Genomic DNA, 27,116 nt, shown 5'->3' with positions numbered 1-27,116 from the left:
AGATGCTGGATAGGCATTGGTTTGAAACGGTGTGGGGTTTCCTGCTTAGGCAGGGGGTTGGACTAGAAGACCTCCAAGGTCCCTTCCAACTCCGCTGTTGTACTGCATTGTAGAATCTTTACAATAGGGAGAAGCAGAAGAGTCAACCTCTGCCCCGCCCACGTTGGGGCTTGGCCAGCCTTATAGTTGGCGGTTTCACTCCGGTTCCCAAAACGGAGTTTCAGACGAGACCCCAGAAGTTAGAGACGCTCAGTCATGTTCCCGCCTCCGGAGCGCCGCCTCGCCGCCTCGCCTGCCCGCCGCCCGCGGGGGCAGCTGCTGTTGTTGGGGCTGCTGCTACCGCCGCTGCTGCGCTGCGCCTCCGTCCCTCGCACCGCCAGTCCCCGCATCCTGACAGTTGCGCTGGGTAAGTCTCCAGGGCGGAGGAAGCATCCTCGGGGCAGAGTAGGGAGGTGGGGGGGTCCGGGCGCGGCGCTGCTGGAGACGCGGCGACCCTTCCTGCACCTGTTTCAGATCGGCAGGTGGGGGGGGGGGATCCATCGGCAGGAGAGGGGGATCCATCCCGTCGCGGGATGTCCAGGGCTGCGGGGTGAAAGTGGCGCGCAGGGAGGGGAGGCTGGGAGAGGAGCCGCTTTGGGTAGAGAGGGATGGACGGTTTAGAAATGAGGGGAGGGAGAGAGAGGGAGGGAGAGAGAGAGAGAGAGAGAGGATAGGAAAGAAAGAAAGAAAGAGTAGGTACGAAGGAAGGAGAGAACGAGAGAGAGAGAGAATGGGAAAGAAAGGAAGAGATGATAGGAAGGAAAGAAAGAAGGAAGAAAGGAAGTAAGAGGAAAGAAGGAAAGAGAGAAAGAGACAATAGGAAAGAAAGAAGGAAGGAAGGAAAGAAAGAGATGATAGGAAAGAAAGAAGGAAGAGCGAAAGACGATAGGAAGGCAAGAAAGAAAGAGAGAGAGAAAGAGATGATAGGAAAGAGAGAAAGAAAGAAAGAAGGGAGGAAGGAAAGAAAGAGACAATAGGAAAGAAAGAAAGAAGGAAGGAAAGAGTAGATACGAAGGAAGGAGAGAACGAGAGAGAGAGAGAGAATGGGAAAGAAAGGAAGAGATGATAGGAAGGAAAGAAAGAAGGAAGAAAGAAAGGAAGTAAGGTAGGAAAGAAGGAAAGAGAGAAAGAGACAATAGGAAAGAAAGAAGGAAGGAAGGAAAGAAAGAGAGAGAGATGATAGGAAAGAAAGAAGGAAGAGCGAGAGAAAGACAATAGGAAGGCAAGAAAGAAAGAGAGAGAGAGAAAGAGATGATAGGAAAGAGAGAAAGAAAGAAAGAAGGATGGGAGGAAGGAAAGAAAGAGAGAATAGGAAAGAAAGAAAGAAGGAAAGAAAGAAAGACTCACCTGTAGCGGAAGCAGTATGTTCCATCCCGTATTTGGGGTAAACCAATTCAGGTTGTCCTGATAAAAATATACATAACTCACCTGTATCTTTACTTTTTAAGAGGTCAAAATAATATCTTTTTTTTAAGGTGCTCGTTATGGGTTTAGCAAAGTCCCTGCGGATGATGTGAGATTTATAGCAGGGCCAAAATGTTCCGTGAATGTACCTGAGATTATTATTGATCATTATTGTTTTGGTTTGGATGCATTCTCTCTCTATTATACTTCTGTGGTCGCACAGGGTTGCCAAATCGGATTTTATTCATCCCTGGTTACTTCCATTAACTTGCCCACCGGCAGTTCAAATTGTTGGGGAGAATATTTTAAGGTTTTCCTCAAATGTGTGGGTGTCTGTGTATTTCCACAATGCATTAAGGAGGCAAACTTTCTCTCACTCAACTTGCTTCCAAGATCTACCTATAGTAGTAGGCATACATAGGGATCTGTGCAAACATCAGTTCAATACAACACAATAGTAGAGTTGGAAGGGACCTTGGAGGTCTTCTAGTCCAACCCCCTGCCTAGGCAAGAAATCCTATACAGTTTCAGACAAATGGCTATCCAACATCTTCTTAAAGACTTCCAGTGTTGGGGCATTCACAACTTCTGGAGCCAAGTTGTTCCACTGATTAATTGTTCTCACTGTCAGGAAATTTCTCCTCAGTTCTAAGTTGCTTCTCTCCTTCATTAGTTTCCACCCATTGCTTCTTGTTCTATCCTCAGGTGCTTTGGAGAATAACTTGACTCCCTCTTCTTTGTGGCAGCCCCTGAGAGATTGGAAGACTGCTATCATGTCTCCCCTAGTCCTTCTTTTTGTTAAACTAGACATCCCCAGTTCCTGCAACTGTTCTTCCTATGTTTTAGCCTCCAGTCCCCTAATCCTCTTCGTTGCTCTTCTCTGCACTCTTTCCAATTCTAATAGAGATTATCAATTCACATGTTGGCCCAAAGAAATCAAGGGTGACCAAGCAGAAGAGAGCTGGAAGGGACCTTGGAGGTCTTCTAGTCCAACCCCCTGCTGAAGCAGGAAACCCTAGACCATTTTAGGCGAATGACTGCCCAGTCTCTTCTTGAAAGCCTCCAGTGATGGAGCATCCACAACTTCTGGAGGAAACTTCTGTTCCACTGTCGGTTCATTGTCCTCACTGTTAGGAAGTTTTCTCCTTAATTCCAGGTGGCTTCTCTCCTTGCTTAGTTTCCATCCATTGTTTCTTGTTCTGCCTCCTGGTGCTTTCTAAAGTCTCTCTCTCTCTCTCCCTCTCTCCCTCTCTCTCTCTCTCTCTCTCTCTCTCCATCTCTCTCTCTCTCTCTCTCTCTCCCTCTCTCTCTCTCTCTCTCTCTCTCTCTCTAATTTGTGCTGATAAATAAATAAAGGGAGACTAGTATAGATCTATTTCAAGCTATTTAGCTCTCATCAGCTAGCTATACCCTTAGTGGGATTCAAACCTGTGCTGTATTGCATCTTAGGCAAACGTCTTAGCCATTATGCTAAGACGTTTGCCTAAGATGCAATACAGCATTTATTTATTTATCAGCACAAATAAAACACAAATATAACAAAGGCAACAATAAAAATATTGGGTTTGTGACGAGCCGATTGACAGATGATGGAAGCAGTTAGCTTCCTCCCATAATTAGGGCTTACCAGGGGTTGTGACACTATATATATATATATATATATGTATATGTTTTTTTATTTGTGCTGATAAATAAATAAAGGGAGACTAGTATAGATCTATTTCAAGCTATTTAGCTCTCATCAGCTAGCCATACCCTTACTGGGATTTGAACCTGGGCTATATTACATCCTAGGCAAACTTCTTAGCCATTAGGCCACAGGCTCTTATCCTGTTATCAGCGAAGCCAGGGTGAAAGGTATCTATTAGATTTTTTACAACCCCTGGTAAGCCCCAATTATGGGAGGAAGCTAACTGCTTCCATCATCTGTCTATCGGCTCGTCACAAGAGTCCATCACGACAGAAACCCAACATTTTTACTGTTGCCTTTGTTATATTTGTGTTTTTTTATTTGTGCTGATAAATAAATAAAGGGAGACTAGTATAGATCTATTTCAAGCTATTTAGCTCTCATCAGCTAGCCATACCCTTACAACCGGGGGTTGTAAATCTAAATAGATACCTTTCACCCTGGCCTGGCTGATAAGGAGTCGAGCTCTGTGGCTCAGTGGTTAACACATCTGCCTAAGATGCAATACAGCACAGGTTCGATTCCCAGTAAGGGTATGGCTAGCTGATGAGAGCTAAATAGCTTGAAATAGATCTATACTAGTCTCCCTTCTAGGTACCTGGGATGCCAGGTGGATGGAGAATTTATTGGTTAGCATGCTTGTAACTCACCTCCAGGGAAGCACTATGCTCCGTCCCGTAATCAGGTAGACCAGGTTGCCATGATAAAAATACCCTTAGCTCACCTGTATAATAAATAATTACATATTTTGACTATATGAAGGCAATTTCATTTCGAATCAACAAGAATTTGTTGGATGTAGCTTTAAACCCTCCTGGGAGGGAATAAATATCGAGGCATTGATATTTACTGGTAGACTGCTCCTGAAGCAGGAGGTTTCGAAAAAAGTTTTTCTATTTTTATTTCTCATACATCCATTCACAAATATACAACCTCATAACTATCATTAATAATATGTGCTATCTTTTAACATTCACAACAATTTTTCTCCCTCCTAAAGATATAATCGAGATTGTTTTTCTACCTTCCCATACACCCATCTTATTTTATCACGACCCTCCTTCTTCTTCCTTCCCCTTTTCTCCTTCCCTCCCTTCTTCTCTCCTTCTCTCCTTTCTCCTTTCCTCCTCTCCTTCCCCTTCCTCTTCCCCCACTCCTCCCATCTTCTTCCCCTTCCTACCCTCTCTCCTACTCTTACTTTCCCTCCATTTCTTCCTTGGGGGGGATGCTTTCTGTTCCAGAATCTTTCTGAATCTGGGTGAGAATTGCAACCATAAGCGTTAACGTTGTATTTTTGTCTGCTGCGTATTGTTGTGTCTAATCGAATGTTAGAGGAGTTAGAGGAGGAGGAGAAGATCAAGCTGCTGAGCCCAGATGGGAATGACATAATAAATACACAGCCTGATTCCCAAGATGGGATTACGAGGTCTCCGAAGGATTTCCGTGCCAGCTGAATCAACCTCGCTTACGAAGAACGGATTATGATCTTATTTCTTGGCACAGCAATAGCCTTCTGTAACTCCTGCTTTTTGATCTCAGGGCTGAGAGGCATAAACAGCCTTGGAAAACGTTGATTAGATCCAAATTAAAATCCATTTTACGGGGATCCCTCTGCCCGCCGCTGAATCGGTCCTTGGATCTGCAACGTGCAGAGTTTAGATAGGACCAGGGAAAGATATTATAGAGAAAAAGACCTGGATAGAAACATGCAAGAAACTGGCTAAACAAGGCTGAAATTTTCTTTAATCCCTGGGAAACTTTCCCAAGCAGACCCCCTCCTATAAGGAGGAGGAGGTGGAAAAGTACTATCCCTCCTGCAAGATTCTGTGATTATATGACAATATGGTTATGATAATTGTCAGCAGCCTGGAGTTGCCTCCAAATGGGATGGGAGGCTTTTAAATGGGTGAACGAATGAATAAAACAAACGAATGAATAAAATAAACGAGAGCCTTTCTCGTTCATGGTAGTTTTAGTCCTCCGTGGTGGTGATTTGCTGGAGAAAAGTTGATTTCCTTGGAGAAGTGGTGACATTGGTGTCATCTCTAAGGGGTGGACTTCAACTCTCAGAATTCCCCAGCCAGCATGGAGGTTGAAATCCACCCCTCTTAAAAGTGCCAAGGTTGAGGAACATTGGATAACACAGTTCAGAGAATGAAACAAGTGTACGAAAGAAACTCAGAGGAAGCATGTCTTGGTTTTATTTAGTGTAGTGATGGGTCAGAAAGACTTCCTTCCTTCCTTCCTTCCTTCCTTCCTTCCTTCCTTCCTTCCTTCCTTCCTGCCTTCCTGCCTTCCTGCCTTCCTGCCTTCCTGCCTTCCTGCCTTCCTGCCTTCCTGCCTTCCTACCTTCCTGCCTTCCTGCCTTCCTGCCTTCCTATCTCTCTCTCTCTTTCTTTCTCTCTCTCCTTCCTTCTTCTCTCTTTCTTTCTTCTCTATCTCTCCTTTCTTCTTCTTTTCTCTCTCTCTCTTTCTTTCCTCTTTCTCTTTCTTTTTTCTCTTTCTTTCTTTCTCTCTATCTCTCCCTCCTTCTTCTCTCTCTCTTTCCTTTCCTTTCTTTTTTTCTTTTTTCTCTTTCTTTCTCTCTTTTTCCTCTCCCTATCTCTCCTTCCTTCTTCTCTCTCTTTCTTTCTCTTTCCTTCTTTCCTTCTCTTTCTTTCTCTTTCCTCTTTCTCTCTTTCTCCCTATCTCTCCTTCCTTCCTTCTTTTTCTCCTCTCTCTCTCTCTCCTTTCTTTCCTTCTTTCTTTCTTTTCTTGTTATCACACCCATACATTAATAAACCCTAACCTTAATCCTATGATCCTTGCCTACCTCAAAGGGCTGTCCAAACCCCAAACTAACATAATAAATTAGAAAACAAGGCTTATAAAAGGACGAGGTTCTGTTAGCAGAAACGTGCTTTGCCTGGAAGCATTGTGGGGAAATTTTGGGGTCCGTAAAGAATGTTTGATCTGCTTTCAGCATACCTCTTCCTTCTTTCTACTCCCAAATTTAGCAATTTTGTACTAAAGCTCGTCTTGGGTTTTTTTTAAATTATTGTTGTTGTTGCATGCAAGTTGAATAACCCTAATCTAATTTCCTTCCTTTTATTTACATTGCACAGATAAGTGTGTACATGGTATAATAAGGAACAGGCTACGATTCGTCTGAAATATTTCTGAGAAACGTAGTAAAATGTTTTCCGGTGAGGTTAGTCAAGAGAGAGGCAGAAAAATTACAGTTACAAATAGAACAAATTAATGTGTTGGCATCATTCCACAACTCCCAAATTGCCACAAGCCATCTCAGGAGGCCATTGGCTCCTAGTATATTTTAAGACTCATAACTTCCTTAACAAACATCTCTCTTAGCAACATAAGTGCTGGGCTCATTTTGGTCATAAGTCGAGGTCTACCTCTATCGGGTTCGCACAAGTGCCTTCAAACCAGTGTCTTTGCACGCCACAATGTGGAAACTTAATCTCCCTGTGCCACCTGGGCTCTGGAGCCACCTGTTTACTGTGGGATCTCCGGATTTCCCCAAAAGAATTGTGCCCCAGAAGAGTGGCACCAATTTCTGGTTCTTTGAAAAGTTGTAGCTGTAGCCTTCAAACTGGCTTTTGTGATGGACTTAGAAAACAACCAAGAAAATAAACAGGGTCTCTGCAAAAGTTTTGTTTCTCTTGGTTTTCGTTTCTGTGCCCGAGAGTCAACGTACTAATTATCTTTACCGAATCGTTCCTCTTTTGGGTCTTACAACACCGAGTGGAAATCAATATTTCTCAAGAGATTGAGGTTAAAGTAATAGCTTATTTCAGACCTCTGGGTTTGGAAAGGCCGCCGGGTCCCCAGAATTACTACAGAGTTGCTCATATTTTACATCCTCAAAGCTGCCAGTTTCCATCAGATGCAAGCTTTGAATGGACTCTATGGTATGATCCCAGGAACGCTGGCTTATAAATCCTGGTTTGTGGCTTGGTGTGTTCTGTAAACCTACCAAGACTGGCTTATTCAGTAAAGCACCGAGAAGCAGGCCATAATTCCTTACGTAGGGTAGGTTGATTAGATTACTAATTCATGATTGCTCATGATAAATTAGATCACTTATTCATGATGTGGCTGAATCTTAGATGTGAATTCCAGCAAGCCTTTTATAGTCAGAAATGGGAATCCTGGCTGGCTTAGCCGAGACTGGCTTAATCACGGCTTGCAGTATCAATCCTTTGGTTGCGTAGCCTCAATATTTCAAGGCATGAACCAAGATGCCTTATGAAGAAAGCATGAATTGCCACCACCCAAATCCACCCCCGAGCATTCCTTTAACCTGAATTGGTGCGTGGGTATGGGAGTTCAGTTACTGCAATAAATATGGGAAAGAATTCACAAACGGCTCTGTGGTCTAAAGGAGTGCAAAAATATTTCATTTTTTGCTTGTTTGTTTAGCGAAACTATAGTAGGCCAGAAGGACAGTGCAAAAGCTGACTTGAAACTCAATATTAAGAAAACTAAGTTCATGGCATCTGGCCCTCTCAGCTCCTGGCAAACAGATAGGGAAGAAATGGAGGTAGTGACAGATTTTATTTTCCTGGGCTCCAAGATCAGCGCAGATGGGGACGGCAGCCAAGGAATTAAAAGAGGCTTGCTCCTGGGGAGGAAAGCGATGGCAAATCTAGACAGCATCCTAAAAAGCAGAGACATCACCCTGCCAACAAAAGTGTGTCTAGTCAAGGCTCTGGTTTCCCCAGTTGCAATGGATGGCTGTGAAAGTTGGACCATAAGGAAGACTGAGCACCCAAGAATGGAGGCCTTTGAACTCTGGTGCTGGAGAAGACTCCTGCATTGAGTCCCTTGGACTGCAAGGCCATCCAACCGGTCAGTCCTGGAGGAGATCCACCCTGACTGCTCTTTAGAAGGCCAGATCCTGAAGAGGAAACGCAAAGACTTTGGCCATCTAAGGAGAAGGAAGAAGGACTCCCTGGAGAAGAGCCTCATGCTGGGAAAGAGGGAGGGCAAAAGAAGAAGGGGACGACAGAGAATGTGGTAGCTGGATGGAGTCACCGAAGCAGTCAGGGTGAGCTTAAATGGACTTCATAGGATGGTAGAGGACAGGAAGGGCTGGAGGAACGTTGTCCGTGCAGTTGTGATGGGTCGTATACGACTTCACAACTAATAACAACAGAGTAGGTCAATGTTTCTCAACCTCATCCCCTTGAAGATGGGTGGACTTCAACGCCCAGAATTCCTCTAGCTAGCCTGCTGGCGGGGGAGGAAGGAGGAATTCTGGGAGTCGAAGTTCACCCATTCTGGGAATTGACGTTCCACTTCTGGGAGCTGAAATCCATCCGTCTTCAAGTGGATGAGGTTGAGAATTGAGAAACCATAATCATCTGCTAGGCTGGGAGTGTTAGGAAGAGGAACAGTGCTCTTAATGGGGCAAAGGCTACGTTGAATTGGTTCACATACTACCAACTCGCCTGACTGGTTTGCAGGAATGTAGAACTTCCTCCGTATTTTCTTTTAACCTTTCCTCCTACTTCGTTATCCTCCCGATTTTCTATCTATCTTATCTGAATTCAGCTCGAAGAGGAGACCAAGGCTATACGCCATGTTTATCTTTATGTCTCAAAGTTTAAATGATGTTCTATTTCAACCTCCTTCTCAAAGGGTGAAGGTGATCATCCCGAAGCCAACGTGGCCGTCCCTCTAAACATTTCCAACCCATGTTTATCTTGCAATTTAGCACGTAGCCTTGATCTTCTGCTTTTGCTGTACCCAAAGAGCTTTTGGAGGGGGAAGAACAAAAACGCATAATTTACTTAATTTTAAGGGTAAGTGAGTGAGTAGCTACTATGCCACAAAATCTTTCTTAATGATTGGTTTACATATATAAATTCTTCTCCAACTCTTGGCCTGTGCCCACTCTTGGAGAAGGGGTAGATGAAATGAAAACAAATGCATAAGGTATTATTTGTATTTATTTGTCTTGTATGCCGTCCACTCCCGAAGGACTCCGGGCGGCTCACAATAGACAAGGGAAGGGGGAAAACTAGACAAAGACAACACTTTAAAAACAAAACCGCAACATTCACAATTTCCGCTGGGCTGGATGTTTCACAGCCCCCCCCGGCCTGCTGGAGCAGCCAGGACTTGGTGGCTTTGCGGAAAGCTGGGAGGGTCGTAAGGGTCCGGATCTCGACAGGGAGATCATTCCAGAGGGCTGGAGCTGCAACAGAGAAGGCTCTTCCCCCGGGGGGTCGCCAGCCGACATTGGCTGGCGGATGGAATCTGGAGGAGACCTAACCTGTGAGATCTGATCGGTCTATGGGAGGTAATCGGCAGGAGGCGGTCTCTCAGGTATAAAAGTCCAAATTTAAGGTTTCCTAATATTGACATATTAGGGGACACGCTGGCTCAGTGGCTAAGACGCTGAGCTTGTCAGTCAGAAAGGTCAGCAGTTTGGCGGTTCGAATCCCCAGCACCCCGTAACGGAGTGAGCTCCCATTACTTGTCCCAGCTTCTCTGTCCCAACCGAGCAGTTCGCACACCTTGAAGTTTATCAGCGTTGAGAAGCGCTTCTCTACACGCTAGGGACCAGGCACTCCTATAATCCAGCTCCAGCTGGGTCGTGGAGTCCCAACTCCTGAAGAACAGCAGATGAGAGGAAATTCTGCTCAAATGCATCCTATTTCCCCTGTCTGACTTTTGACGAAGACAGAAGCCTGGAAGAAGTTATAGAAATGGATGGAATCCACCATGCTGAAGTTCTGGGAAGATGAAACTGAAAAACGGGAAGAAATCTTGCAAATGAAATCTTCCAAAATTTGCATTTCTCTAACTGGGTGTAGCTCAGAGTCTTATACAGAAGTCAAAGGAATATCCTGTGGGCACTCTAGAGACAAAATGAATCTATTTATATAGATAGATATATTTGGCATCTTGGCAGGAAACAAAAAAAAAGCTATTTTATTTAATAATTCCACTTTCCTGCTGAAGCAACTTTTGTTCAAGCCTTTTATGATCACATTTGTTATTCTTTTGTGCTGCATTTCATTGTGTAACAATAGTGTTGTTTCCGGATGGGAGCAGGAAATAAAAAGAATTGTCACATTTCCCCTGTGTGCATACATACGTTTATGCATGTGTGTGAGAGTGTGTGTGTGAGAGAGAGAAAGAGAAAGAGAGAGAGAGAGAGAATGATTCATAATAATGCAATGAGTTGTATTTCCCAAGGGAATCTTTTTGAGTGAGTTTGTCCAATTACTAATTCTGATCTATAAATAAGGTAAAGGTAAAGTTTGGTTAAGGGTGGTTAAGGCCGCAGAAACCTTAAGCTCTAACGAAAGGCTATTTCACGAGTAATTAAAACCCACATGACTACTCACATGTAGGGCAGGTCATAGGGAGAAACCCTTCACCAGCCCTACAATCTACCATACTTTCTAGTTAGAGTAAGGAGCAGAATATCTAAGTGCAGAAGAAGAAATGTGTGTTTGAGGGAGATAAACCCACACCCACACCCACTGAATCATGACTAAACAGCGAAGAGTCCGTTGATCACCATGACTAATAACGGTTACACATAGTTGACTTGTGGTTAGCAAGATAGCTGAGAACTTGGAGCATCTCCTGATGTCCATGATAGTGTTGGTTTTCTAGGAAACTTTCTGGACTTGATAAGTTTGCTTCCTAGACCTTCTTCCATCCCCTAATTATTTATCGATCTCTTCGGTTTCTGTAGCTGTCCAACTCAACCGAGTGATTCTGGGTGCTTTAAAGCAGTGGTCTCCAACCTTGGCAACTTTAAGACTTGTGGATTTCAACTCCTAGAGTTCTGGGAGTTGAAGTCCACAAGTCTTAAAGTTGCCAAGGTTGGAGACCACTGCTTTAAAGTTCTAAAATGATAAAACCATTAAAAAAACATTAAAAGTGTAAAAAAAACACCTCCCAAAATAAATATCAGAAATGCAGGCTCCTGATTAATGGGTTGATGTCGGGGTCTTTTGCAAAAGCTTGCTTCTTCCAGCATTTGTGGTTGGTTTGCCCCAAGGAATATTTCTAAGACGCTAAGCCAGTAGCTGTATCATGCCAAGAAGATTGCAGAGATATGTCCATGTTGGTGAAAAGAAGTCGAGTTTGACTCAAGATAGCCTTTATTATTATTATTATTTTTGCTTCCTTCCTCGATTAGTCAATTTCCTCTAGTTCTTTCTCAAAATGTGACATTTTCACTTTGCGTTAAATGGTGGTCACTGCTATTGATAAGACAGGATACGGAAGTTCTTTCTCCATTTTCAAAGCCCCACTGACCAATATTCTCTCTTGCTTCTATTCTTTATGATGTCTGTGTCCTTCTGTTTCACCCTTCACGCTAACCGTGGCTTGCTTAGCTGTTTCGTTGAACCACACAGACTAGGGTTAACACATTATATTAAGCCACAGCATCGCTCAGATTATATCTCAGGATGTTTCAAGAACCTGGCCATCATGGTTTGCAAAGCACGATGTATGGCTTAGGTGGTTCGCAATTCAGCATTTTGAGGGCAAGCAATCATCTCTCTTAGTATGGCTGAATTATTTATTATTTATTGGAATTTGTCAAAGAAAAAAACCAGAACAAGAATAGGAGAATAAAAATACTTTGAGTTTAAAGATTGTTCACACACGTATTGTTGAGATTAAAGCAGAGAAAGTCATCCACAGGTAAAAACATTGCTACGTATATTTTTTTTTAATTGAAATTTTTTGAAAAAAAAAACTTTTACAAATGTTTATCTCCCTCCCCCTACCCTTCCCCCACAACCCCCCACCCACCCACCCACCCGCTTCCCAGAACCAATATAGGGTATAAATCTTAACAAAGATATTCTAAGATAAACTTTAAAAAAAAAGTTAGTATCATCTTTCATTTGAGCTAGGCTAGCTCTAAACAGATTATATATCATTCCTTGTTTCTTCAGTTATAAACTATCTGGAATTTCTTAGTCCCATATTTATTTTGAGTATAGTCAATCCATCTTCTCCAGTTTATATCTCTCGTTTGAGTCATCCTTGAGATATGCTGATATTTTAGCCATCTCGGCTAGGATTGTTACTTTTAATGTCCATCCGTAGTAGGCAAATCTTCCTTCTTCCAGTATTGCGCCACCAGCAGTCTTGCTGCGGTTATTAAATGCAAAATCAGGTTAGTCTCTATAACTGTACAATCAGTAATTATGCCTAACAAAAATAACTGAGGGGTAAACTTTATCCTTTTTTAAAGAACATTTTGCATAATCCACCATATTTTTATCCAAAACACTTACAGTGTTTCCCCCAATAAGACCCTGTCTTATTCCCCCAATAAGACCCTGTCTTATTCCCCCAATAAGACCCTGTCTTATTTTCTTTTGACCCCGAAATAGGCGCCTGACCTTATTTTCGGGGAGGTCTTATTATTTTTCCGGTGCAGGAGACGGCGAGCATGGTCACCTCATGGCTGCTGCTGTGTTGCAATATTTTTGAGGAAGGGCTTATTTTAGCGCATGCACTCAAAAGCCAAATTGGGCTTATTATCTGGGGAGGTTTTATTTTTGGGGGAAACAGGGAGGTCTGATCACAAGCGACACAGTTCTAAGTTATCCAAACCAAGATTTTATTGAGCCTAGTCGCATAAGAAATTCTACAGAAGAGTGCAAGGCTTTTCTCGCGAAGTACTTCTGAACGTGCTCGATTATTGCATTGATGTCAGACATATGGTGGGGATTCCAGACAGTTGAACAATTTGAATTCAGACACTGCCTAATTTGATGTTAATTTAGCGAGATTTGTCAGTCTGGCCAATCCAAACATGGTTGGATAATGTTGTTTTTACTCAGAATATTGCTGGTAATGTTTTGGCTGCAGACATTATTTTTGTTTTGTAAAAGAAAATCATGCCCAAGCATGATTTCACACCCTGCTATCTGCATAACTGTTTCTCCAAGGATAAGAGAGGTTCTCTTCTCTCGTTTGTTCTTCTTCTTATCTTGTTCCAAATGTTGCCTTTGAAAGGAAGTCATTTTGTTCGGTTCAAAGTGAAACTAGAGCGTTCCCAATGTTTGTGGCTAACAAAGAAACCTTTGATGGCCGGAGATTGCTGTGTTCCTTATTTTATAATAACATTAGGAAAACATCTTTATTCTTTCAGTTTTTTTCCCCCCCTCTAGCCTGTCTCTTGAGAAAGAGGTCATGCGGTGGTTAAATGTTTTTTTTTAATATATATATAATGTATTTTGTTTCAGTTTAGCTGAAGATAGCCTCAAGAACCTTTCCTCCTTGATCCGGATGAACTAATTATTATACAAATGGTATCTCTTATGTAACTGCATCTTGGAAGTGGTGTCATGGGCACATGATGGTAAATGTTTGATTGGGTTAACATTTGGCCCATTGTGCAAACACACAGGAGTTAAACTCAATAACTGGATTGAAGGGAATTGGGTGGGGTCAAACCAAAACTTTGTGCGCACATTTAAAAGCATTGCAATTTATGGCATGAGCTTTCCCAGGTCAGAGCCTACTTCGATATGATACAATGCCTTTAAAGAAAATTTAAATGTTACACCATTTGTATAATACAGTATGCTAGCTGGATACCTCTGCTCCGCTATGAAACTATGTGATTATGCTTGATAGCGTGACACAGCTTGAAAATTAATGAGTAATTACAATCAGCCTCTCCTTTCCCCTTTTCTCCCTCAGGCTGGCCCACTGATCCTCTCCTCTCCGCTCTCTCCCTCAGGCTTGCCCATAGATCCTCTCCTCTCCCCGTCTCTCCCTGAGGCTTCCCCGTAGATCCTCTCCTCTCCCCCTCTCTCCCTCAGGCTTCCCCACAGATCCTCTCCTCTCTCCCTCAGGCTTCCCCATAGATCCTCTCCTCTCCCCCTCTCTCCTTCAGGCTTGCCCATAGATCCCCTCCTCTCCCCCTCTCTCCCTCAGGCTTCCACATAGATCCTCTCCTCTCCCCCTCTCTCCCTCAGGCTTCCCCATAGATCCTCTCCTCTCTCCCTCAGGCTGGCCCACTGATCCTCTCCTCTTTCCCTTTCTCCCTCAGGCTTGCCCATAGATCCTCTCCTCTCCCCCTCTCTCCCTCAGGCTGGCTCACTGATCCTCTCCTCTTCCCCTTTCTCCCTCAGGCTTGCCCATAGAGCCTCTCCTCTCTCCTTTTCTCCCTCAGCCTGGCCCATTGATCCTCTCCTCTCTCCTTCTCTCCCTCAGGCTTACCCCACAGAGTCCTCTCCTATTTCATCCCCCTCTCTTTCTCAGTCTAACTCCTTAAGATCAGAGCATTTTTCAGGTGGGCCGGATGAATCATGCGCTGGCCACGCCCATGCCCAAGTGGCAGTTGGAACAAAGTTCTTTTCAGGTGGGGAGGGGGAGTAGAACGTCTAACTCCTTAGCATCAGAGCGTGTTAATCTATTGTATAAGAAATACTAATGATCTGATGGTCATTTTGAAAAAAATCCTTTCTTGGCGTGCACCTAGAAGCCACGCGGAACACACATGCCAAATTTCAGGTTTGTAAGCTTTATGGTTCTGGAGATTTTGCGATGATGCGTGAGCGGTATTTTGCATATGTATGTTTGCATATATGCATGCATGCATGGATGGATTTTGTGGTCACTGTAGTCCATGAGGAAGTACTGTATGTGTTGAACTTCCTGATCAGTCCTTATTTAGAAATGTCATAGCGACAGCAATCTTACTATTTGCAAATAAGAGTGCAAATGTGTTATTTAAACAGAAAGTTGTGGTGGCCTTATAGTTCATACCACAGTATCCTTGGGAATTGAGGAGCATCAGAACATGAAAAAAACCATTTCTGAAGCTGTTTAGCATTTCTCAGAGCTGCTTGTTGACTTTCTTCCACGATAAATACTTTCTCGTCACAAAGTTAGTCTAGCCAGCAGTGTGGTCTTGACCAGAAATCTTAATTTTAGATTTGTGTGCTGTGTCAGCTTTACAACACCATGTTGCTGGTGCTCCAGACGTCTTAGCTGAAATGGAGAAAGCTTCTCTTCCTGTCTTACAAGACTCGAACCTGGATCTCGCGTCCAAGAAAGAATTGGAGGAAAAAAGATGATGAGTGTTGCCATGTTTTTTTTTTAAAGGTTATAATGTAAAATAGGGACGCGGTGGTTCAGTGTCTAAGACACCGAGCTTGTCGATCAGAAAGATCAGCAGTTCGGCGGTTCGAATCCCTAGCACTGTGTAACCGAGTGAGCTCCCGTTACTTGTCCCAGCTTCTGCCAACCTAGAGGTTCGAAGGCACGTAAAAAAATGCAAGTAGAAAAATAGGGACACCCAGAGAGGGGGACAATGAATGGCCCCTCCCAGAGGGAATAAAAGAGGAGCGAAAGGGGAGTGGAGTTTGCAGGAGACAATTAGTTCGCTTCATTGGTTCGTGACTCTCTGAGACTCCTTGCCAAGTTCTGCAGATCTCAGCCTGGCAGCTCTCCAAACCAGATAAGGTCTGTGACAGTAAATCCTCCCTCGAAAGACTTGGCTGGATGTGAGGGAGCAGAATTCACAGTCAATTAATAAAAGGGTTTTTTTGTCGGGACAAGGCGTTTGCTTCATGCTCTCGGGAAGCCTGAGTCAGGACACTGGAAAACTCTTTGAATTTGAATTTGAATTTACTTTATTTGTATGCTGCCCTTTTCCCTGAAAGGGACTCAGGGCGGCTCACAATTGAAGGGAGGGGAAAAACAACAAAATTACAAAATATAAAGACATACACAGTTAAAAAACACAACAATCATACCATTCGGAGTGGGGCTGCAAGTCTTTAGCCCCAGGCCTGACGGAACAGCCAGGTCTGAAGGGCTATGCGGAAGGCCTGGAGGGTGGTGAGGGTACGAATCTCCACGGGGAGTTCGTTCCACAGGGTCGGAGCAGCCACAGAGAAGGCCCTCCTCCGGGTAGTCGCCAGTCGACATTGGGCGGCTTTCCAGGAATGAGAATATTTCTCTCTCCCACCACAGGTCAATGTTTCCTTTATCTCCTCCTGGGCTTGGTTGAACCAGCCATAAGTGACTTTTAGACTCTTGGCATCCAGCAACTCTTGACCACAATTCTTGAGAAAGAGCCTTGTAAGCTCACCCATTTGAGCTCTGAGTAACCCTTGGCTGACAGTCAGGTTGGAAGGAAAAAGTCTCCCTTCTCCCTTCAGGGGCCCTGCTGTTTTTCCGTTTTCCGAGTGAGTAATTCTGCCCACCCAGACAAACCATTCTTCCCATTCACCCAAGAAAGCATGGGTGGTCAGAGGCACAAGGGACCACCGTGGGATAAAAAACAAGGCAGTCTCGAAAACTTCTCCAGATGCTTGTTTGAATCCTGCAGGGAAAGTCAGGCTTTGTGTAGCAAAGATTTTACAAAAAGAGAAGTCTTGGCTAAGACACTGAGCTGGTTGACTTTGTGGCTCACCAGTTTGAGACCCAAGTGCTGTGTGATAGGGTGAGCTCAGCTCCCATCCTTCGCTGCAGCTCCAATTAGCACAGGCTTATATACTGCTTTACAGCCCTCTCTAAGTGGTTTACAGAGTCAGCCTCTCTCCCCCCGCCCAACAATTTGGATCCTCATTTTTACCCACCTCGGAAGGATGGAAGGAAGGCTGAGCCCACCTTGAGCCAGTCAGGATCGAACTCCATACTGTGAGCACAGGTTTGCCTGCCATGCTGCATTCTAAGCACTGTGCCATTACGATCGATCCTTCCTTCCTTCCTTCCTTCCTTCTTTCCTTCCTTCCTTCCTTCCTTCCTTCCTTCCTTCCTTCCTTCCTTCCTTCCTTCCTTCCTTCCTTCCCACTTAGCAATAGCTCTTAGACATATACCACTTCACAGTGTTTTTACAGCCCTCTCTAAGTGGTTCACAAAGTCAGCCTCTTTGCCCCCAACAATTTGGATCCTCATTTTACCCACCTCGCAAGGATGGAAGGCTGAGCCCACCTTCAGGCAGTCAGGATTGAACTCCATACTGTGATCACAGGTTTGCCTGCCATGCTGCATTCTAAACACTGTGCCATTACGATCCTTCCTTCCTTCCTTCCTTCCTTCCTTCCTTCCTTCCTTCCTTCCTTCCTTCCTTCCTTCCTTCCCACTTAGCAATAGCTCTTAAGACTTCTAATACCACTTCGCAATGCTTTACAGCCCTCTCTAAGCGGTTTACAGAGTCAGCTTATTTGTCCCCATCAATCTGGGTCCTCATTTTACTGACCTTGGAAGGCAGGAAGGCTGAGCCCACCTTGAACCAGTCAGGATCGAACTCCATACTGTGATCACAGGTTTGCCTGCCATGCTGCATTCTAAACACTGTGCCATTACGATCCTTCCTTCCTTCCTTCCTTCCTTCCTTCCTTCCTTCCTTCCTTCCTTCCTTCCTTCCTTCCTCCCTCCCTCCCTCCCTCCCTCCCTCCCTCCCTCCCCACATTGTACTGACCTTGGAAGGCAGGAAGGCTGAGTCAACCTTGAGCCTGGTGAGAATTGAACTGCTGGCAGTGGGCAGAGTTAGCCTGTATTGCTGTATTCTAACTACTGGGAGGGAGGGAGGGAAGGAAGGAAGGAAGGAAGGAAAGAAAGAAAGAAAGAAAGAAAGAAAGAAAGGGAACTTGCAGTACTGCACTCTAACCACTGTGCTATCGCAGCTCCTAGCAGTTCAAAAGCACACAAATGCAAGTAGATAAATAGGTATCACTTCAGTGGGGAGGTAACACTGTTCCCATGTGCCTTCGGTGTACAGTCATGCTGGCCACCTGACTGCGGACAATGTCTTTGGTCGTTTCATCAGCCTAGAAACCGAGATAAGCATTACCCCTTAGACAGAGCGAACCTTTAACCTTTATTGTTTTTTTCACCTTTAACCATGTTGAGATAGCTGGTTCTTGGCTCGGTCGGATGCTAATGTTGGTTTATTCTGTTGGAGAAAATGAGACAAGACCAGCTCTTTGTCAAAGGGAAAGGTTTATTTGCGCAAAGGTTCAGGAGCAAAACCTGAACCCCGAATGGCAGTTCTGTACAGTCTTTTGTACTCTTTGGCAACTTATCGATCATCCCCAAATACCTGGCCTTCCTGTGTCACGTAGACCTCTACACAATCTCCTAAAAACAGAGACATGACCTTCATTACTTATTTACCTCCCCACAGGGGGTATTGGTACAACTATCCTGTTTCATTTGCTTTAGTTAGGGGAAGCAAACAGAACAACTAATCTTAAGGGTAATCATTATCCCATTCCACACGGTAAAGACACTTTTAATACCCAAAGAATCTGTCTCGTTGTCAAATTCTCTTTTAATTCAACAAAACAGCGTTAAGCAAAATGTGACTTTAAAAAGTATGCGCGAAGCTGCCTAAAGAGATTGAGACCGGAGGTCTACGTTAAGGTTTCCTCTCTTATTGTGGTTTAGGCCCCTAATGGGTTTTCTTTTTTGCTAGTGTTTTCCTTCAAAGGTGGCTTGTTCTCCACTCATCATGGTTTCCCAGCAAGCTCCTCTCCTTGGCCCTTTTCGAGCAGGTGCATTAGAGAGGCAAACCACAACAGCTTTGAATTTTTAAAGACCGCTAACGGAAGATCTCTGAGCAAGCGGCGGAGAGCACCAGCCGATGCGGAGCTGAATTGGCAATGATGTGAATGTTCTTTTCTTTTCTTTTTTCTTTTCGGTGTGCATGCTTTTAAAATAAAGTGGTTATGGGCCTCTGGAAACTGTGACTTTTGCCTGATGGCTTCCTGGACACATTTGGGCGGTCTTTTTTTAGGAACAATGCAGGCGTGGCTGAGCTTTGTTTTTCAAATATCATTTTAAAAAAATCAAGCAAACCTCCCAGTCTAGTAAACAGTCTTTGGCTGATCTTGTTCCTTCCTTTCTCTTTCTTCTTCGGGTTCCTTTTCTTCCTTCTCCTTCTTCTCCTTCTTGTTCCTTCTCTTTCTTCTCCTCCCCCTCCTCCCCATTCCCTACTAGCATTGCTGATGTTATCTAGTTGGGTTGTGAAATGTCTGCAAGAAAACAACCAATTTCAGAGAGCACCAAGGACCACGCAGTCATTTCTTCTTCTTCTTCTTCTTCTTCTTCTTCTTCTTCTTCTTCTTCTTCTTCTTCTTCTTCTTCTTCTTCTTCTTCTTCTTCATCATCATCATCATCATCTTCTTCTTCTTCTTCTTCTTCTTCTTCTTCCTCCTCCTCCTCCTCCTCCTCCTCCTCCTCCTCCTCCTCCTCCTCCTCCTCCTCCTCATTCCCATTTCCCTACTAACATTGCTGATGTCATCTATCTGGGTCATGAAATGCCTGCAAGAAAACAACCAAACTCAGAAAGCACAAAGGACCACACAGTCATTTTTCTTCTCCTTCTTCTTCTTCTTCCTCCTCCTCCTCCTGCTTCTCCTCCTCTTCCTCTCCTCTCCATTCCCTACTGGCACTGATGATGTTATCTGGCTGGGTCATGAAATGTCTTCAAGAAAACAACCAATTTCAGAGAGCACCAAGGACCACGCAGTCATTCTTCTTCTTCTTCTTCTTCTTCTTCTTCTTCTTCTTCTTCTTCTTCTTCTTCTTCTTCTTCTTCTTCATCATCATCATCAAAGCAAGGACAGAGAGCAACAAGGACCACACAGTCATTCTCCTCCTCCTCCTCCTCCTCCTCCTCCTCCTCCTCCTCCTCCTCCTCCTGCTGAGTGGTCAGTCCACCAGCTGTCTGCAGCCCTTCCTCTTCCTCCTCTTCCTCTTCTTCTTCTCCTCCTCCTCCCTCCCTCCCTGCCCTTCCCCTCCCATTGTGGGGGGTTGATTCAACTGAACAATGCTAGGCAGCTGGGGACCAATGCCAAACGCACGGGGGGCTCCAAACAACTCACGCAGGGCACCTCGTAGATGACCTGCAAAATCAATGAACGGGGCAGAGAAAAGGGAGGAAAATAAGATATCATATATTTTTTTTGCAGTTGCCCTCTTTCTCAGCTAAGATGCTGAAGATCCTCCTGTTCCACTCCACTGACGGCTTCGTGGGTAACTGGCATACTTGGGCTCCAAGCCAGACTTATCCCTGGGCATGAATTGATGCTCTGTTGAGGGAAAAATGTTTTGCGAGGCGGGTGGAAGACTGTGGTGCAAACTGGCTGGATTGGAGGAATGCGCTGGGCTCGACTGAAATATGATGGCTTTTTGCAAAAAAAACTTTACACGGGCCAAAGGTCAGGATTCTTGACCGGCTGTCTTAGATCAGAGTTGGCAGCCTCAAGAAGTCCGAGTGACAACTCGGATTTTGTTTTTCGTTTTTTTAGAAAAAGCGACGACAGAACCTGATTATGGGGAACTGGGGGGAATTGGCTGCTTTAGCAAAGGAAACAGATGTGGGCAATGCACAAGAGAGGACCAGGATAATAAGAGCTTTGTAAGCATTCTTTCTGAGACCAAGTTTTTTTTTTTTTCTCTGCTGAGCAGGGAGGTTTCGACGAGCTGACGCTGTGTGTTTTTTAGCCTTTGGCTTCTGTTAAGTCCAGGAAACCTCCCTCTGGCACGAGGCAAAACATTTCATGCGTCAGGTGTGTTTGTGTGTGTGTGTGTTTCATAATATCCCTGAGAACCCGGATTGTTGTTGGGGGCAATATGCTGACTCTGTAAACCGCTTAGAGAGGGCTGAACGCCCTATGAAGCGGTATATAAGTCTAACTGCTATTCCTTCAGCCGCTGGACTGTGTCATTGGCACATCAGCTCAAACTGAAGAGCAAAGCAGAAAGCCACACCAGTTCAATGTGCTTTGGAAACGTTGCGCCTTTGGCTATATGAGCCGGAGACTGTGGAGATACACAGGTGGCCCTCAACAATAGAATAGAATAGAATAGAACAGAGCTGGAAGGGACCTGGGAGGTCTTCTAGCAATAGCAATAGCAGTTAGACTTATATACCGCTTCATAGGGCTTTCAGCCCTCTCTAAGCGGTTTACAGAGTCAGCATATTGCCCCCAACAACAATCCGGGTCCTCATTTTACCCACCTCGGGAGGATGGAAGGCTGAGTCAACCCTGAGCCGGTGAGATTTGAACCGCCGAACTGCAGAACTGCGGTCAGCTGAAGTAGCCTGCAGTGCTGCATTTAACCACTGCGCCACCTCGGCTCTTTCTAGTCCATCCCCCATTTGAAACTTGTACAGTTTCAAACAAGTAGCTGTCTCCAGTCTCTTCTTAAAAAAACCTCCAATGATGGAGTGCCCACGATTTCTGGAGGCAAGCTGTCCCACTGGTTAATTACACCTCCTGGTCTCCTGCTCTTTTGCATTGCAATTCAGCTTCCTTCAGCCTCCTTGGTTTTAACGAAACCTTCTGGGAAAGTTTTGGTTGGGTTTTTTTCTCCCTGGCTGGGGGCTGCGGAGGAAAGAGGGCAGCCCCCCTCCCTGCTGCGGGCATTTCTATCCTCTTGTCAACAAAGCCTCTGGCAAATGCCATCTGCCCCAGGTTGTTTGTTGATCGGCCTGAAGCCGAATTGCTCCGGAGGCCTTGAGGGACATTGCTTGAGAGATCATCTTCCACCTTGGATGGAGGATTCCCTGCCTTTAGTCATCACGGCGGACTGAGAGGGCCCAAGGGAAGACTTTGTTTTTGTCCCTTGGGATCATGACACAATGCTTCCAAAGAGAGAGAGAGAGGGAGAGAGAGAGAGAGAGAGAGAGGGAGGGAGGGAGGGAGAGAGAGAGGGAGAGGCAAAAGCCACATTATTTAGCAAACGAGATGTTGTGATGCCACCGCTCCCCAGACAATGCGCAACCTATATTTTAGATGCCTGACTTCTTAACTCATCCTGTTGCCAAACTGGACGGGCGGAGTTGAGAGTAGGAGGGCCTGGCTATCCATTGTTTGATCTGGGCGCCTCCTTGTGAGAAAGCTTGCGTGGAAGGCCACCTGCCCACCTGTTCTTTGCAGGAGAGCCACACAACCTCGCTGCTTTCTTTGCGTTGGCTCCCGCGGGGCTGAATGGAAGAGAGCATTGATAGCCAAAATTAAACAGGGGGGAAGAGATAGATAGATAGATAGATAGATAGATAGATAGATAGATAGATAGATAGATAGATAGATAGATGATAGATGGATGGATGGATGGATGGATGGATGGATGGATGGATAGATGAGAGAGAGAGAGAGAGAGAGAGAGAGAGAGAGTGTGTGTGTGTGTGTGAGAGAGAGAGAGAGAGAGAGATGTCTAAATTCACTCAGCGAGCAGAGAAGTGGAACAAAGAAAAGCTTATTTCCTTCCCTCCAACAGTTGTCAGTGTCATCTGTTGTAACTCAGCCAGGCTGGGTGGTTGAAGGTCAACAGTTGTTTACCACACGGAGCCTAATGAATTATCTAAGTCCTTCTTAGTTTCATTTGCCATTCCTAGTGAACTGGAAGAGTGGCGTGGGTTAGGTGTGGTTGTTGGCTTTAAATCTGATTCTCTTTGTGTGTTTGTACATGTGTGTGTGTGTGTTGGCTTTTCACCAGAGAGCAGGATCAAGGAGGAAAGTACACACAAACACACACCGTGGGAAACTGTATCCCACCCTTGAGGAAAACGGTTTTGGCTAGTCTTCTCTTTCGTTATCTCTTTTTTTGTTTTGTTTTCTGTCTAACCTCCCCTCACCATCTGGATATTTCCTAAGCATTGTTTAGCAGGACGAGCTAGCGAGAAGCAACAGAGAAGGATTTACGTTAGATCTTAACAATTAATGTGGATTCTGCGGATGGATGGAACCTGCTCCGCAGCCCCGGTAGTAACTCACAATCTTAAGATCAGAAGATGAACCAGCTTTGGGGTAGGATGGAAGGAAGTGAGAGAGAAAGAAAGAAAGAAAGAAAGAAAGAAAGAAAGAAAGAAAGAAAGAAAGAAAGAAAAGAAAGAAAAGGAAGGTAGAAAGAAAAGGATAGGAAGGAAGGAAAGGAAGGAAAGAAAGAAAGAAAGAAAAGGAAGGAATGAAGAAAGAAAAGGATAAGAATGAGGGAAGGAAAGGAAGGAAAGAAGGAAAGAAAAGGAAGGAAGAAAAGGATAGGAAGGAAAAAAAGGAAGGAAGAAAGAAAGAAAGAAAAGGAAGGACGAAAGAAAAGGATAGGAAGGAAAGGAAGGAAGAAAGAAAGAAAAGGAAGAAAGAAAAGGATAGGAAGAAAGGAAGGAAATGAAGGAAGGAAAGAAAGAAAGAAAAGGAAGGAAGGAAGTAAAGGATAGGAAGGAAGGAAAGGAAAGAAAGAAAGAAAGAAAGAAAGAAAAGGAAGAAAGGAAAAAAGAAAAGGATAGGAAGGAAGGAAAGGACGGAAGAAAGGAAGAAAGGAAAGAAAGAAAGAAAGGAAAAAAGAAAGGAAGAAAGAAAAGGAAGGAAGAAAGAAAAGGATAGGAAGGAAGGAAGGAAAGGAAAGAAAGAAAGGAAAGAAAGAAAGAAAGAAAAGGAAGGAAGGAAGAAAAGGATAGGAAGGAAGGAAGGAAGGAAGGAAGAAAGAAAGAATGAAAGAAAGAGGCGAATGGCCTAATTAATTTGAGGAGGGAAGCTCCCTGGGTCATGTTTACATGTTGAACAATTTGGAAAGGCATCAGATGGCAGAGGAATCAAAGGGAAGTGTGGGTGGACCATTGAGTCATGCATTGATTGTATCTATATCTTTTTTTATTTTTGAGGAGGTGCCTTCAAATCAGCCTTGGCTCTTGACAACTGGCTGGAGAAGTCCCGGCAGTTTTCTTGGCCAGATTTTACTTTGCCATTGCCTCTTTCCTAGGGCTGAAAGGGTGTGACTGGCCCGAGATTACCCAGCTAGCTTCATGTCCAGAACTCCCAGTCTCCCAGTTTCTGTCCTGATGCCTTCAATACTAAAGGGGGAAATCCAGATTCACTTAACAACGGGGTGACCAACCCAACCAATGCGACGATTCCCTTAATGATCGTGGCAAGGAGGGTCGTAAAATGGGGCAGATGCTTAGCAACATAAATTCTGGTCATAATTCGAGGACTCCCTGCGCTTTCCTTCATCTGGGCTCAGTCCTGAGAGGGGTTTTTTTCACCACCCCTTCTTTTCCCCCTCTTTTATAGGGTGGAAAAAGTTCCAGTTTAATACCACGGAGGAACACATCGCTGTCTACCATGAAGAAGGCTCTCCTTCCGTGTTCGTCGGAGCAGAAAACAAACTTTACTATTACAATTTTGAGGACTCCACCACCCACGTGGTAAGGAGAGTAGGAAACCTTGATCCTCCAAGTTTTAATTGTAGAGTTGATGAGTTCTGGGATCCAGGCCTTTTCAAGAGGTGCCTGGTTCTGGAAAACACTGATCCCTTGGCAATTATGAGTGACTTTCCTCGTCCGCAACCATTTCTGAATCATCTCTTCCCATGGGACGGGTTTAGAAACAGCCAACGTGTTGGTAACTAATTGCCCTGCTGCGGCGACAGGAGACGGGTTGCTATGTTTACAACCAGGGTGGAAAGTTTTAGTATCTGCAGAAGAGAATGGCCTGGGCCCCTTCTGTAGGCCTGCTAGCCAGAAGAGAGCAGGAAAACAGAATTCGAAGGTGACTTTGGAGGTCTTCTAGTCCAGTGATGGAGAACCAGAGGTGGGTTCCTACCGGTTTGCACCGGTTTGGTAGAACCGGTTCATCAAATCTACCGAACCGGTTAGATGAGGTTTCACCACCCGGAAAGCCGGCCACACCTACAGAAGAGGTTCCAAATTTTTTTGAAACCCACCACTGTGGAAAACCCACAACTTCTGGAGGCAAGTTGTTCCTCTGGTTGGTTGTCTTCAAAGTTCTTCTCTCTTTGATGAGTTTCCATCCATGGTTTCTTGTCCTGCCCTTCTTGTGCTTTGGAGAATAGGGTTGACTCCCTCTTCAGCCAGCCAACAAGTTGTCCTCTACAAGAGGTCTCCTTCTTCAAAGTCCTTTCCTACATCTAGGCCACTGGGCATGCTGGATATCGAGGGCTGCCTCCACCTGTTATCGGTTGGAGCTTGCTCGGATGAGTAACTCATCAGTAGATGGTTTGAAATGAAGCTTTGGCTTGAATTGCAGCTTGGTTGAACACCCCCTTCTTCTGTGCGCTGGAATGCGTCTACACAACGAACATTGGAGGGGCTGGGATTCCCTCTCTTTTGTGTTGGCAGGTTAATGTACAGTAGGTGACAAAATTCTGCCAAGTCCTGTGGCAGTGGGATTTTAAAAAGCGGGCATGTAATTATTCCTTCCCCGTTTCTCTTTTCGTGCAGAAGCGTTTTGATGTAAATACATCCGAGCCCTGGTGTGAAGATCAAGTAAGTTTGGATTAATAGTTCAGTTCCTTCTTTCCTCCCTTCCTCCTTTCCCCCCTTTCTTCCTTCCGTTCCTCCCTTCCCCTTCCTTCCTTCCTTCCTCCCTCTCTCCCTCCCTCCCTGCTTTCCTCCCTCCCTGCCTGCTTTCCTTCTTTCTTTCCTCCCTCCCTTCTGTTCCTTCCTTCCCCTTCCTTCCTCCCTCTCTCCCACCCTCCCTGCTTTCCTCCCTCCCTCCCCGCTTTCCTTCCTTCCAGCCTCCCACCCTGCTTTCCTTCTTTCTTTCCTTCCTCCCTTCTTTTCTCCCTCCCTCTCTCTCCCTGTCACCCACCCTCCTTCTCTTCCTTCCTTCTTTCCCCTCACTTCCTTCCCCTTTCTTCCTTCCTTCCGTTCCTTCCTTCCCCTTCCTTCCTTCCTTCCATTCCTTCCTTCCTTCCATTCCTTCCTTCCTCCCTCTCTCCCTCCCTGCTTTCCTTCCTTCCTTCCTTCCTCCCTGCTTTCCTTCCTTCCTTCCTTCCTTCTTTCCTCCCTCCCTCCCTGCTTTCTTCCCTTCCTTCCTTCTTTCCCCTTCCTTCCTCCCTCCCTCTCTCTCCCTGTCACCCGCCTTCCCTCTCTTCCTTCCTTCCCCTTCCTTCCTTCCCCTTCCTTCCTCCCCATCACTCTACCTCCCTCCCTCCTTTCCTTCCCTCCCCCTCCTCCTCCTCTTCTTTCTCTTCCTCCTCCCTCTTCCTTTTCCTCCCCTTCATCTTTTCCTCATTTCTTTTTCAGAAAGATGCCGTCAATTATCTCACCTTCATCGGGAAGTACCAGGGCAAAGTGTTGATTTGTGGCACCAACGCCTGCAAGCCAACCTGCTGGAACTGGGTACGGCCCGTGGTTGCCTCTTCTTCCCTTTTGGGAATGTTGGCAGGTGGAGACTTGGGGATTTCATCTTTGGTCTTGTTTTTCTGTCCTCTGCAGGTCGGGCTTAAAGAGTCAAAAATCAGTCCCCAGAGCTTGGCACCTTTTGGCCTTGATAATAATTCCCTCGTCCTCATTGATGGTAAGTCTAATGAAATCAGAGCTCATCGTTATGAATCCAGCAGGGAACTTCTCCACATCATTGGTTGTGAAGCCACCTTTCTTCCAAACTCACATTCTCATGGAGCCTATAAAGCTATCTCCATCCATCCATCCATCCATCCATCCATCCATCCATCCATCCATCCATCCATCCATCTATCTATCTATCTATCTATCTATCTATCTATCTATCTATCTATCTATCTATCTATCCTCTGTCTGTCTGTCTATCTGTGTCTGTCTGTCTGTCTGTCTATCTATCTATCTATCTATCTATCTATCTATCTATCTATCTATCTATCTATCTATCTATCTATCTATCTATCCATCCATCCATCCATCCATCCATCCATCCATCCATCCATCCATCCATCCATCCATCCATCCATCCATCCATCCATCTATCTATCTATCTATCTATCTATCTATCTATCTATCTATCTATCCTCTGTCTGTCTGTCTGTCTGTCTCTCTCTCTCTCTCTCTATCTATCTATCTATCTATCTATTGTCTATCTGTCTGTCTATATTCATCTATCTATTTATCTATCTAGCCTCTATCCATCCATCCATCCATCCATCCATCCATCCATCCATCCATCCATCCATCCATCCATCTATCTATCTATCTATCTATCTATCTATCTATCTATCTATCTATGGCTCTGTATGTGTGTGCTTG

General features: G+C 44.8%; 1 protein-coding gene across 1 annotated transcript in view; it reads left to right on the top strand.

The window, feature by feature from the left end:
• The first annotated feature begins 222 nt into the window (after positions 1–222).
• The window catches only part of SEMA7A (semaphorin 7A (JohnMiltonHagen blood group)), a 43,812-nt gene continuing 16,918 nt past the window's right edge, over positions 223–27,116 (top strand). Inside the window, exons 1-4 of the mRNA XM_087704041.1 lie at positions 223–406; positions 24,166–24,299; positions 25,335–25,379; positions 26,142–26,415. Of these exons, the coding sequence (XP_087560167.1) occupies positions 256–406; positions 24,166–24,299; positions 25,335–25,379; positions 26,142–26,415 (604 nt within the window). The 5' untranslated portion in view covers positions 223–255. The remainder of the gene's footprint in view (positions 407–24,165; positions 24,300–25,334; positions 25,380–26,141; positions 26,416–27,116) is intronic.

This window comes from Thamnophis sirtalis, unplaced genomic scaffold, assembly GCF_051295495.1.
Source record: "Thamnophis sirtalis isolate CommonGarterSnake01/CBP01778 unplaced genomic scaffold, rThaSir2_p1.2 scaffold_2, whole genome shotgun sequence".
Taxonomy (NCBI): Eukaryota; Metazoa; Chordata; class Lepidosauria; order Squamata; family Natricidae; genus Thamnophis; species Thamnophis sirtalis.
This window is presented reverse-complemented; position numbering and strand designations above follow the sequence as displayed.